Raw genomic sequence first — 14,924 nt, 5'->3', positions numbered from 1 at the left:
ACACCGCAAAAAAAAAGGCTTAAGATCATGTAAAGGGGAATTAAAATGAAAATAGAATTCTTCTCATTCAGAGATGTAAAAATTATTGTATATACAGGGTTAATGATAAATAAATCACCAGGGAATATATTCCTCTTTAAAGATTCTAGTAGCAACATTTATCTTCTGAAATGTCAATCATTTAATACATTAGAAACAAGAAAGGGGAGAAGGGTGGGAGTACATCACAGAAATTACTCTGGATTTCCCCAGATAGTAGCAAAAGCACTATTCTGGAAAACATAATTTAGTGAATATCTTCATTAAGATTTGGTAAGCAAATGGATTCAACAGTGAATTGAAATTAAAAAACAAGTTGTGAATACAAAGTTGCGTTGCACAAATACAAGGGCATCAGCCTCTGCATTGGCAATACATGTTCTGATGGTTGGAAAGCAAAATCATAAATTGATTCATCCAAGAAAGGAATAAAACAGCAAGTACCACTAACTTAAAAAATTTCCTCCCCTTTCATTCAGCAATGAATATTTATTACTCAAATGCCTGGGCTGCTCCTAATGAGAGATGGAGGTCTTTCTCCAGAATTCTATTTACAGTCATTTGCCATGCTCCTTGTCCCCTGATGACATTCCACACTGAGACTTGAAATAGACCTACTTTTGTTATTTGCCATGGGGCTATAGCCCTTAACCTGAATACAAAACCACAACATAATCAAATGTGCAAAAGGTACTCTGAAAAACATAAGTCTGCCATTTTCTGGCAATACTAAACAATTATCAATTAAGGACAAAATTAGTCTCCTGTCATTTCAACCACATTTGTCTGTTTTTCATCAATAATTAAGATTAACAGAGTAATTTTAACGATTTTTCTCTACTATCCTGAGAAACAGAAAAATCATTCAACATACTATTAGTCCAACATAATTCACCTATCAGTTCTAGAATCCATTCCTCTGAATATTCCTATTAAAAAAAAAAAACCCAGAGTATGAAATGGCTGGCCTCAAAACATTAGGGGGTTAACTAAGCATCATCAGCTTCCCTTAAAATATCAGCTCTGTGATGGTGACTCTTAATTCATAGATCTCGTTCTGATTTCTCTCCTGAGAATGATCCTACATCTCCTATATTTAACATGTCTTAAACCAAATAATTCTTTCAACCAAATAGCAGATCTACCCATTTCTTTAAGGGTGCTATAATTTTCCAAGTTTAACTTCAGCTTTCCTGCCTGTGCACTAAACTAACCCTCACTATGATATGTAAAGCCAGTTTAGAATCAACCTTCCTCTACATAGTCACGAAGTCACTTCAGAATGTGAGTGACCTTCAGATTGGACCATTTACAGAGAGGTGCAATGCTGAACCAAGCTGGATGCTGGGTTTCTACTAGTGACCACAGAAGTCACAAAGCTTCTGACCCCTCCCAACAACTAGGACCCCTCCTTCAGCAGCATATACATGCAGCTTCTCACATTTAACCAAATTTACCTTTGCCCCATGGCTCTGCTACCACCCTTCTTCCCCCACCAAGATTAATTCTTTCTTCCTATAACTGAGGAAACAGAGGACATATGCAGTCACCAGTTCTCTCTTCCCCGGCACCTTAAGCTCTTTGACTTAAGATAATCTTATTATTTGGGATAATCTATGAAATGGAGAAGAAACAGACTAATAAAAAAAAAATAGTGGACTCTGGAAGCAAACTGCATGGGGGTTTGAATCCCAAACCTGTAATTTTCTCTGTTTTGTAACACTGAACAAATAACTTCTTTTGATCCTTTATTTCAACTATAAAATGAAGGTAACAGTGCTATATCTACCTTACGGAGCTATTAGAAGAGCAAACATGTTAGTATATGTATATCAAATAGAACAGTGTTTCACTTACAGAAAGCAATATACCACTTGTCTGTAAGATTTAAGAGGACAAGATATTTTATTTTTGTTCACCAAGCATGGAGAAGTGTGCTGAGGATATGGCAGATACTCATAATAAACTTTGCTGAATGAATGAGTCCATAAGCAATTCAGACCCTCTTCCTCCAAGTCCTCCACATTCCTCACTTGTACTACACCTTCTCCCAGATTCACCCACTAGCCAAGTCTCTTGAGCACAGCACATATGCAATTCCTATTTGTCCCTCTACCAAAATTTTAAAAATCATGAGCCCTGAAGATCTCTCTGGAACAAACAGTACAAATTGAAAGTTTTAAAGTCAAGGGTCTACCATATAGTGTGACTTGAATACTCTTTCTAAACCAATATTGCAAACCCCTGCTCAAATATTCAAGTGGTTTTCATAGTGCATAGTGTAAACAAAGATCCATTATTCTTAGCCTGGCTCTGAAAAGTTCACCTCAATAGTTTCTGCTTTCCTTTTCCAAACTTACGTCTCTGGTTTTGCCTATAAGAAACTTCTGTTCCAGCCCAAGTTCCCACTGCTGTGCCTCTACTCAAAATATGCCCTTATATGGAATTTCCTATTTTCTTCACTTAAAAACAAACAAACAAACACCTTACCATTCTTTCAAGGAAACACCCAAACCTTCACTCTATGAAGACTCCTTTATCCTACTGCATTATGCATGAGTGTGTGCATGTATGAGCGTGTGCACACCCACACCCACTATTTTCCCCAGACAATAAGCCCTCAGAAAGCAGAAACAACATCTTATACATGATAGTAGCCAGTGCAGTGCGAAATACTAAATATACTTTCATTGTTAAAATCTAAATACTTACTGAGTCCATTCATACTATCAATTTCTATGTTTCAGATAAAAAAAAATTCAAGGGCTTCCCTGGTGGCACAATGCTTAAGAATCCGCCTGCCAATGCAGGGGACATGGGTTTGAGCCCTGGTCCGGGAAGATCCCACGTGCCGCGGAGCAACTAAGCCCGTGCGCCACAACTACTGAGCCTGTGCTCTAGAGTCCACGAGCCACAACTGCTGAAACTGCATGCCACAACTACTGAAGCCTGTGCACCCTAGAGCCCGTGCTCTGCAACAACAGAAGCCACCGCGATGAGAAGCCCACGCACCGCAACAAAGAGTAGCCCCCGCTCGCCGCAACTAGAGAAAGCCCGTGCAGCAACAAAGACCCAACGCAGCAATAAATAAATAAATAAATTTATTTTAAAAAAAATTTCAAGAAACTTACTATTAATTTGATAGAATAATACCCTATTATTAACAACTTAGCTAACCATCAACACCAGTTATCGGGATATTCTAGTTTATCACATTTAAATAAATTACCACTTTTCAAAGAAGACTTTAAAACAATACATCTCAACTCAATTTACAGTTTAATTTAACTCAAGTGTTGTATGTGTGTGTATCTGTGTGTATGAGAGACAGAAAATGAGAGAGAGAGATTTTCCATTGTTTAGAGCCTGTTGCTTCAATTATCTTCACATTACAAATAAGGTACTAGCTGGTTAACACCAAGAATTAATTGGTAGAATTTGTAAACAATTTAAAAGGCTATAGGCTCCTTATTTCTGATTTCTGCCAGTAAAACAGCTCTAGAGACTCACTTTTTGCTTTTAATATAACCACTAAAATTCCTGAACCTTCCCTTACAAATATAAATCTTCAATAATTAATGAAAGGAATCTTTTTAGAAATACAGTAAAGGAAATTATCTCTTTGCTCTTGCAGCAGTGGAAGATGTTTAGGCTTCATAAAAATGTTTAAAGAATTGATTTGATAAGGTGTTAACTGAGAACATTCACATGAATATGAATCTTCTTTCCTGTGCAATATATAGACCTGTGAATATCCATTCTCTTCTCAACTTGTCCTACTGAGTTAAAAGGAACCTCTGTCCATGAAAAGTGTTATTTGAGCAAAGATATTTATGTAAGACTGTAAAGACTAAAAATTATGACCATGTCCTATACAACCTTCAAAGAGAAATCTGTAGTTCTAATTTGCTGTCTTGCTTGATAATTTGTTGTCCTGCAAAAATGTTGCAATTAACATTTAAGTTTCTTATTTGAAGTCCTTCAATATCCCTCTAATCATTTTAGCTCCTCAAAGAAGCCTCTCTTAGCTATCAGACTTTTCCTGAAAGAGAGCAAACAGTACTTTATGTAGTATTCTAGGTAATAACAGATGAGACAGAGGCCCTTAAACAAACAATTCTATGGCCAAATTAAAATTTGATTTTTCTATATAATTGGTATGTTTTCCTTACAACAAGAAATAGAGGAGGGCTTCCCTGGTGGCGCAGTGGTTGAGAGTCCGCCTGCCAATGCAGGGGACACGGGTTTGTGCCCCGGTTCGGGAAGATCCCACATGCTGTGGAGCGGCTGGGCCCGTAAGCCTGCACGTCCAGAGCCTGTGCTCCGCAACAGGAGAGGCCACAACAGTGAGAGGCCCACGTACAGCAAAATAAAGAAAGAAAGAAAGAAAGAAAGAAATAGAGGAAAGATGACAATAAACAATTGACACTGTATCATCAATTCATCCACTGAGAAATAATTTTAAGGACATATTTGAAATGCCAAATACTAGAAAGAGATCTTTTCTGCTATACTAATTCACAACAGAATATAAAGAAAAAAAATTCAAATGAAAGGGTTTATAACTGTCATGAAATGAAGAAATCGTAAGAGGTAAGCAAGGTATTATATATACTTAAGGATAAAAACTAACATATTATAAGTGTGCTACATTAAGTAAAGCAAAAATTTGAGTTAAATCAGTTTAACTTGGCAATTTTGAAGCCAAGAGGTCAATATCTTATATAGAAAATAAGATAACCTACTTACCCGTTTTATTGTCAAAAAATTTGATGTGTCTATCTTCATGAGCAGTTATTGTAACAGGAAGTGTGGGATGACTTACTACTCTGTTAATGTGATTACTGGATTGTAAACCTGAAAAATAAAGAATAATAATACACCAAAATTCAAACCATCAATGTAATGTGAAATCTAAAAAAAGTACAAACAAGACAATATAAAATAAAAACAGGTTCACAGACACAGAAAAGAAATAGGTGGTTACCAGAGGGGAGGGGAGGGAGTGGCAGGGGAAGAGGTGAAGGGGATTATGAGGTACAAACCTCCAGTTATAAAATAAATAAGCCATGGTGATGTAATATACAGTAAGGAATATGGTCGATAATGTTTCAATAAATTTGTACGAGGAAAGATGGTTATTAGATTTATTGTGGTGATCATTTCATAATGTACGCAAATGTCAAATAATATGTAGTACACCTGACTTAATACTGTCCGTCAACTATATTTCAATTAAACAAAAAAACAACAAATACTTCAATCAGAAGTTAAATGATGGCCTTTTTAGTCTTACCAAAAAATAAGCATCACTAACAACTAAAGCTTTTATACATAAAACAAAAAATCTAAGAAATAAAACTAGAGCTCTAGAGAGATACAATTTCTTACAATACGTGTAAGCTAGCATGCCCTATAATATAAATGGATAGTACTAGGCTCAAGTTTAGAAAAAAGTTGGAAGTATTTTATTATTTTATTTATTGTTTTTTTTGCGGTACGTGGGCCTCTCACTGTTGTGGCCTCTGCCGCTGCAGAGCACAGGCTCCGGACGCGCAGGCTCAGCGGCCATGGCTCATGGGCCCAGCCGCTCCGCAGCATGTGGGATCTTCCTGGACCGGGGCACGAACCCGTGTCCCCTGCATTGGCAGGTGGACTCTCAACCACTGCGCCACCAGGGAAGCCCCAAAGTTTGAAGTATTTTAATTTAGACTGTCAATATAGGTGGTTTAGAATTTTTAAAAGACCCACAAATCATTGCTTTTAATAAATAGCCCATAAAAGAATTGGAGGCAATTAATAAAGAAAAAATTCATAAGTGATAATTAGATGTTTGCAAGAACCACCCACATCCCACCCACACTGACAAAAAACCAGAGAACTGGAATTAATGTTCTTAGGAATGAGACCTTTTCTTTACTACCAAGTTCTTAATTTTTGATTAGATTAGTGATGAGGAAGAAAAGAGAGAGATCAAAACAAATGGGAAGGGACTTCCCTGGTGGTCCAGTGGTTAAGAATCCGCCTCCCAACGCAGGGGACATGGGTTCGATCCCTGGTCAGGGAACTAAGATCCCACATGCCATGAGGCAACTAAGCCTGCGCGCTGCAAGAAGAGCCTGTGCGCTGCAATGAAAGATCCCACGTGCCGCAACTAAGACCCGAGGCAGCCAAATTGATAAATTATTTAAAAAAAAAGGGAAAATATTGTCAACATTTATTAGACTAAGTAAATCAATCATTCTACATGTATACAAGAACTCTTAACTGAACTTAAACACATTGAAAAAAATAATCTATGTAAGAGGAAGAAGGGGACTTGGGTTGAAAAGACACTTTGGGTATAATGTGGTTTGAGATTTGACCATGGAACCATTTAAATGTTTTCTATAATTATAAAATGACTTTTAGAAGAGCAGTCATGAAAAATCAAACAAATGAAAGTTAACGATAAAATTAAATGAACTTAACCATATATCCAATCGGCAGTATAAGCACAAAGAAATGAACTACTTCAAGTGACTTTTTAAAGCACAGTAATTAGACTGTCCGACACTAGTAGACTATACCCTATTATCAGTAATGATACTGTTGGTGGTGTTGCTATTATTATTCTGAGATGACTGTATCTGTACTGTGAGATAAATCAAACAAGAAATTATGATGATTTTGCTGAGAACCAAGAGTTTCAACATTGTTAAAATGAGATAAAGATACGAAATCAATGAGATAAAGATATGAAATCAATGAGATAAATCTGAATTAGAATTGGAAGTATTTGTATAAATTTATCAGTCTTTTTCTTTATTAAAAATGTATTTCTAGCTCTGTCCACTGAAAAAGTCTAAACCAATGACCAACTCAAGAGACATGAAAGCCATGGGGACTGACTCAATAGCACAGCACCTATCTTGTAGTCTCTAAATGCCATTTTCCACTAAAAGAAACCATGGCTCCTTAGAGAAATGGCTGATTTCAGATCTGGGGTGCAAAGTGAACAAGATGAACCTAGAACACCTTGTCATCTCAGAAGGCAAGAAAACCATCAACAACTAACAGGGTCATGTCAAAAGGAGGACTCAGAAGCCAAGCTGAATAAGCTCTCACTGGCCAAAGATGAAATAATCGGAGTAGCAATAAAGATAATACCTGCAACAGACTGAAATACATAAAATACATTTATATCCAAGAAAGATTATAATGATAATAAAACCAAACAATACCCAAAAGACTCACTGGTCACCTTTGGAGGATGCTAGGGAACTACCTCATCATTTTAAAGCAATCATTTATCTTGCTTTTCCTTTATAACTACTAACTCCAGGTAACCAAATTACTGATGAGAGGTGTTCCTTTTTATAGAAGCATTCTAGCTAATAATGGAGAAGAAATGACAAAATTAGAAAATAATTTTTCAGCAGTTAATGAATTAATGGACCCAAGCAATGAATGGAAACATAAGAAAAAGATAAACCAGACAATATTTACTTCTGAAAAAAGTGCAGATTACTATGAAATAATCTTGCGAAAAACACTTATAAACTTTAAAATGAAGACAAATAAAAACATTGAACCTGAATTTGAATAAGCCTCTAGATCCACAAACAATTTACAGGAAATAAAGTGAATAGAGGAGCGCATTAAATGATACCACAAGGACGTAACTGGCAAAATCCAAACTATGGGAAACTATAGGACAAACTACCTAATTTCTTCAATTAAAAAATGCAAGGGAAATAAAAGAGATGGAGGGGGAACCTACAGATGAAAAGAGACCTGAGAGACTTACCAACCAATCACAATGCATGGGCCTTATTTGGATCCCTATTTGAATAAACTGTAAAATACATACACATCCTATACTTACAACCTTGGCCATTTACACATAATTAATGGAGCTGGATGATGAGTTCATTTGGTTCATTATATTTTCTCTACTTTCACATGTATCTTCATTAAAAACTTAATTAATTCACTTGCTTTCTTTTACCTTTACATTGCTCTACTCACTTCTCTGTCCCCACATATTCACCCAGGCTTTTAAGCATAATTTGAGGAAACAGCAGAAATAATAAGTATACAGTGAAAGTAATTATTTTTCCATCCTAAATACAGTCAAAATATAAAAATTGAAAGGTTACCCAACTATTGTGAAATAATCCTTTTTAAGGTTCCAACCTTACCAGAAAACTTACCAGAATCTATCTGTGATGAAAGCATCACCAATGACTGTGATGTTTCTAAATCATAAATTACTGTACTACCAGTGTTGAAAGAAGTCACCATATGAGCTGGATCACAGCCTATAAAGTCAACCGATGTAGGTATTCCATGCTCTGAAGGGAGCACAAAGAGACACAGTGTAAACACAATAATTTAGAAATCTCTGATTTTCTAGTAAGAAAAAGGAATTTGAATATTCTTGAAATAATGTTAATAATGAAAAAGAAAGCAATTATGTTAGGATGGTAAGATATAATGGGTAACTTTTCCTCAATTATTAGGAGTTTTTATAACATTATAAGAAAAATATAGCTAGAAGGCTCTTAAAGTAAGAGTAGATATATACAAAAATTATTGTTCTCCTATGCATTTTCTTCTGAGAGAGAAAAAAAACCCTAGGTTAGTTTACTGGCCCACTTGCAATTTTATTTCTTCCTGTAAAATGATAAAATAGCATTCTCACATCACTGTCTTGGGAGACTGTTCACCTGTCTGAGACTGGTAAGCCTTATCAAATAGCTAATACAAGTCAAATTTTTGGATCTGTGAAAATGAAGGTTTGGACTTTGGAATGCACTGATGCAGTACTATCCTAAAGTGTCCCAAGCAGCAATTTTGCTCTTTAACATATTAAATTCAACTGTCCAGATCAATGCACAACTACGTGAAATCTGGAGTAAGCAATTAATTACCTGGATGAAGCAAGAAACAAATTATCTAAATGAATTTTCACCTCAAAAGCTTATTTAGGCAATTCAAAAATTAGTAGAATCACTAAGGTATCTAGAGACCCAACAAAATTAAGCATAAGTGTTCATCTAAAATGTTTTAAAACAAAAAATTATTTTTAGTAAAAATAAAAGGTATGATTTTAAAAAATTACTTGTGTAACTCAGTTTGCACTTCCCAGTTAAGGGTGCTATTTCAATGATTATGGCTAGACTTCTCAACCAGTGTGCTCATATGTGGTTTATAGGTATGCTTGAGACTGTGATCCCTTCAATCTTTGTAAGCAGCCACTTGGATGGAGTTGGTGGAGGGCCTCCTGCTGTTCCTGTAAGTAGCCTCGTTTGTCTACTCTACTGTCACATACAAATAATTCTATTCTTCACATAGGACATGTCCTGAAAATGGTCAAAAAAAGCACTGAGCTACAGGATATACTTGCAAAGCACCTTTCTTATTTATAAAAAAAATGACTAGGAATAAAAAAGATTATCACAGCTTTATAAATTTTTTTCAATTATCTCTTTAAGCAGTCAGGAAATAGTAAATCAACTACTTCGTCTTTTTTATCTTCCAAATTTTTAAAAAATTAACTTTTTTCAAAGAGGCAAAATTTACTCACCCTTGTCTCCATTGTAAGTGCAAATACATGGCAATTTTTCTTGTGGATTCCATAATCTAACAGTGCCATCTGCTGAACATGACAGTAATTGATTTTTTATGCCACTATAAGCAAGACCCCAGACAGCATCTGTATGAGCAACTAAAGTGCCAGCTAGAACATTTGGCTCTGTAACAAAAGAAACAAATAAAAGTTAGCTGAAAGAAGTTTTAAAAAAATGCTTTTGTATATAAAGATAACTTACTACATAATTAAGTATAAAGACTACACATACGGTCATAATAAGATAAACCAAAGTGCACATAGCCATCTCTATGTTGTGGAGTTATGGGTTATTTTTATTTCCCTTTCCAATACTTGCCTATATTTTTGCAATTTTCTAACAGGAACACACACTTAAAAAAACCAAACAAAAACAGCATTATGGAGATGTAACTCCCATGCCATAGAAACCACCAATTTAAAGTGTCAGTTAAATAGTTTTTAGTATATTCAACAAGTTGTGCAATCATCACCACATCAACATTAGGACACCTTCATTGCTTGTTAGCTATTTCCCCCCAATCTTCCTCTCTGCCTTTCTGCAGCCCTAGGCAACCATTATTCTACTTTGCTTCTATAAATTTGCCTATTCTGGACATTTTACACAAATAGCTTTTTGTGACTTCTTTCACTTAGCGTAATGTTTTCAAGGTCCATCCACGTTGTAGCATGTATCAGTGCTTCATTTCCTTTTATTGCGAAATAATGTTCCAGTGTATGGATATACTACATTTTACTTATCCACATGTGATAGACAATGGGGGCTAATAACATTGAACATCATTTGTCCTACAATCCTGTTTCTCTACTAAATTCCCACTTTCCACAGATATTTCTCATCATCTCTGCAATACTCACAGTTCGTAACCTCCCTTACTCATGAATGATTCCCTCTCATACTTCACTGGGGAAATACAGAGTTGAAATAGAAACTTTTCCCCTACCTTTCTGTCACCCAACCTATAAATCTACTTGTATCTAAAACCATCTTCTCCGTGTTTCCAGATACAACTAAGGAATTATCCTCCTTCCCTCAAAAGGCTAATTCCACCAGGTATTCTGGATTCCATTCAACACACTAACTTGCTTTCATGTTTAGTTTTTCTACTACACAGATTATCCTCCTCCCTGGGATCATTACCACAGCAAACGAATATGCTCCAAAATCTCTCAACCTAATAAACAAACCTTACACCACCCTTCCACCAAATAATAGAAAACCATATTGAGTAAATGTGCTTTCTTACCTCCCATTTACTCTCTAAATCACTCCAATACCATCACCACACCAAAACAACCCTTGCTAAAATCACCAATGACAAAGTCTATTCTATCAAATTTAATAACATTTCCCTTCCTTCCTTCCTCCTTTCCCTTCTTCTCATCACAGTGCCTTTTCATCCATAGAGTGTACCTTGAAAGGTCATCCAGAGGTCCCTTTACCTTTTGGTCTTAGCCCCAACATCCAACCTCTGTCTGGCCCAAACCTGGACATCTATTTGTTACTTATAAAAAAGAACCCTCCTATCTTTATATTATTAGACCTCTAAGCAACATATGAAAGTGCATACCATTTCTTCTCAAAATGGTATGCTTGCATGATTCCACATTTTTCTGGACACCCTCCTACCTCACAGGCCATGCCTTCTTAGTTTTTTTGGTTGGCTCTCTTGCTCTAGCCACCCCACCTGCCATGTCAGAGCTCCTCAGGATTTTGCCTTCTCTTCCTACCCTATACAACACATTCTCCCTATGTAATGCCACCCATTCTCATCTTGGCACTGATGGTACCTACTTGATATTGCCATCTCTTAACATGCATAAAACCCCAAACTCAGCATCCTTTATCTTCTCACACCTGTTCTGTTCCCATTCAATATGCTACCATCGTACACTCAGTTGCTAATGTCAAAAATGCAGGTGTGGTAATGAAAAAGTTCTGAATTAGATAGTGGTAATGACTGCACAACCCTGTGAATATGGTAAAAACTACTGAACTGTGCACTTCAAAAGGGTGAATCTTATCATATGTGAATTATACTTCAATAAAGCTGTTAAAAAATAAACAAGAGTCACTCATCCATCACTATATCCACTCAACCCAATTTATCAATAGATTCTGTCTGTTCTACCCTATCTCCCCAGTATGTCTTAAATCTATTTCTCTCCAACTGCTCTACTACCCACTCTAATCTTGGCAACATCATCTCTCACCTAGTCTACCAGATCACTATGTTACAACTTTACAACTTCACATTGGTATTCCTTTCTCCACTCTTCCCACCCCCAATCTATTCTCCTTGCAACAGGCAGTTATCTTTTTAAACCCTACATTTCCAACTTGCTTCCTGGCTTAAAACTCTTTACTAAAAGTTAACTTTGTTCTTCAGATTTTGGCTTGAATGTGATTATTTTAGACTATATCTAAAGAAGACTTTGGCTGTTACTCTCTCTCATAGTACTGTATCTTCATACCACTTACCACAGTTTGTAACTATCCATCCCCTTGTTTGTGTTTAAAGTCTAATTTTTTCTATCAGACTAATTCTTATTTGCTGTATGCTTGACATCTGGCAAATTTAGGCACCAAGTGTGTGTTAAATAAAAAGACCACAGAGCTCTTAAATTCTTTTTTGAAAAAATATTAACATTTATTTGGCTGTGCTGGTTGCGGCACACAGGATCTTTGTTGCAGCGAGTGGGATCTTTAGTTGTGGCATGTGAACTCTTAGTTGTGGCACGTGGGATCTAGTTCCCTGACCAGGGATCAAACCCAGGCCCCCAGCATTGGGAGTGCAGAGTCTTCAACACTGGACCACCAGGGAAGTCCTTTAAATTCTTTTTAAATGAACCAACCATTAAGTAGACAACTATTTAACCATTCTCATACTAATAAACGTTCATTTTGTTTTAATTTTTTATAATTACAAACAATGCCCTTGTAAATATATTTGAATACATGTGCAGGTATTTGTTAGCCAGATTCTAAAAGTGGCATTTGGGAATAAAAGTTTTTTTTTTTAATTAAGGAATTTTTTGTCCCTCAAGTTGACAGATTTATATTCCCTTATGTCCCTAATTTGTTTCTGTCGTCTCCCACTAAATATTTTTTGAACTACATAAAGTATTTAAGTTTTAAAAATTATTCCCTATATTAAATTTTATTCTCCTTTCTGTAACTAGTACTGAAATTAATGTTTGAATTAATACAGTTTTTAATTTTTGAACACCATAGAGGAAGTACCAACTTGCAGGCTAAAATATTCATGGCATGATATTTCTTAATTTTTCTCTTTAATAAAAGCACATTACTAGTAAATGGAAGGACTAAATGAAGAGACTAATACATATTTAAATAATCTTATAATATTTGAGGTGATTATTTTTGTCAGCCCCATTCACTTTAAAAAAGACATCTTGAAGCCTTCCCTGGTGGCGCAGTGGTTGAGAGTCCGCCTGCTGATGCAGGGGACACGGGTTCGTGCCCCAGTCCGGGAAGATCCCACATGCCGCAGAGCGGCTGGGCCCGTGAGCCATGGCCAGAGTCTGCACGTCCGGAGCCTGTGCTCCACAATGGGAGAGGCCACAACAGTGAAAGGCCCGCATACCACAAAAAAAAAAAAAGAAAAAAAAGAAAGAAAAAAAAAAGACATCTTGAGACTTTTACTTACCATATGTATCATATGGATCCACATTAGGACTAGGCATATTCCACCACTGGATAGTTGCATCAATACCACCACTAAAACACTGTTCTCCATTAGAACTAATAGCTAATGATAGAACAGGACCACTATTATAGGAAAAGAGGAAAGAAATTACTTATAAAGCCTAAGAAGAAACTCACATCTGCATCCCCCCAACCTCTCTCTAAATTTATGTGGCATCTAAAACTGTTTAGGTAAACATGTACATTTGAACAGTACTGATTATATTCTCACTAATACAATTATTAATCAAATGAAATATTGTTCAGTATGTCTTTCCTAACATAAAACAAACATTATGAGAAAATTGTAAGGTTTTACAATTGATAAATAATAATTAACAATAACTATGGTTGTTAATTAAGTCCTAATTCAATAAAACTTACATGTGGGCCCTAAATGTGTAGATAGGCTCTACATCTAAAGAGGCACTCCTAAAAGAAGGGGAAAAAAAGGGTGGGGGGGGAGAAGATAAATAATGGTAAATCATTGGTTGATATACAAGGGTCATTAGGAAAGATCAAATGAGTACATAAAAGATATGAGACCATAAAGAATAATAATTATTTATAATTAGCAAACTTGGAAGGAAAAAGAATAGGCTAACATTAAAATACTTGCTTTTTGGCAGGAACTGTTTTTTGCAAGTTCCATAGTTTCAGAGTATGGTCCTCAGAGGCAGTAACCAGCACAGGTTCTACAGGATGAAAAGCTAATGCCCGTACTCCATCAAAATGGCTACGTAGTGTATACTTGGGATTCCATGTCTTTCGAAAGGCATCTTTATTGGCAGGCAACTAAAAAGAAAGAGTGCAATATTTAGTGGTAAAAGTAGTTAACTGATAGGCATGTGGAATTTTTGTTTGTTTTGGAGTGTTTAAAATATATATTCAAAAGTGCTTTGCTAAAATAAAATGTCCAGCGGAAATTTAGTATACCTTAAAAACTTTATAACAAATCTTTATCATTTAATAAGAGCTAAGAAGAATAATTTCATTAGCTTTCAAATACTTAGATCAAATGAGTCCCTTAATCTGTTTTACCTAATCATCAGGGTAAACCCAAAGTCCTATTAAACATCAAATGAGAACAAAAACAAAACAACTACCATGCTGCAATACTTTACATGAAAACAATAAAAATTATATGAATTACTACTAAAAATCCAAGGGTGCAACATTAACAATACAGCTGTCATTTAGAAAATCAGCATGTGATATTTTTCAAGGCATCAAGTTAAAGTACTTTCCAAAAGTCTGAACTAAAGACACTTTATTGATATTGATAAGAGGTTAATCTTTTTACCTTCATTTCTCCATCTGTAAAGACAGGCTGTGAAACCACTTCTAAAGTAGTCAAAAGTTTATTGGAATTTAGTTGCTTATATACTTTAAAAGTATTAATGAGAATAATCCAGCCCACCAAGGCTGATGTCTCTAAAAAAGCATGCTAACGTAAGTATAAAATGTAGAAAAAAGGACTTTGTTATGAAAGGAAAAAAATTAATTTGCTGAAAAACTGCAAATACACTAATACAAAATCTAAGCAAGTATAGTTAACTCTCG

The 14,924-nt window shown here is 35.6% G+C and overlaps 1 protein-coding gene across 6 annotated transcripts in view; it reads right to left on the bottom strand.

The window, feature by feature from the left end:
• Positions 1-14,924, bottom strand: part of STRN3 (striatin 3) — a 114,415-nt gene that overhangs the window by 2,656 nt on the left and 96,835 nt on the right. For all 6 annotated transcript variants that reach the window (XM_067738222.1, XM_067738187.1, XM_067738177.1 and 3 more), the window contains 6 exons: positions 13,981-14,156; positions 13,746-13,793; positions 13,324-13,445; positions 9,611-9,778; positions 8,235-8,375; positions 4,789-4,896 (listed from right to left, as the gene is read on the bottom strand). In XM_067738222.1, coding sequence (XP_067594323.1) covers positions 4,789-4,896; positions 8,235-8,375; positions 9,611-9,778; positions 13,324-13,445; positions 13,746-13,793; positions 13,981-14,156 — 763 coding nt within the window. The remainder of the gene's footprint in view (positions 1-4,788; positions 4,897-8,234; positions 8,376-9,610; positions 9,779-13,323; positions 13,446-13,745; positions 13,794-13,980; positions 14,157-14,924) is intronic.

The sequence above is a fragment of the Pseudorca crassidens genome, chromosome 1 (assembly GCF_039906515.1).
Source record: "Pseudorca crassidens isolate mPseCra1 chromosome 1, mPseCra1.hap1, whole genome shotgun sequence".
NCBI classification, from domain to species: domain Eukaryota; kingdom Metazoa; phylum Chordata; class Mammalia; order Artiodactyla; family Delphinidae; genus Pseudorca; species Pseudorca crassidens.
This window is presented reverse-complemented; position numbering and strand designations above follow the sequence as displayed.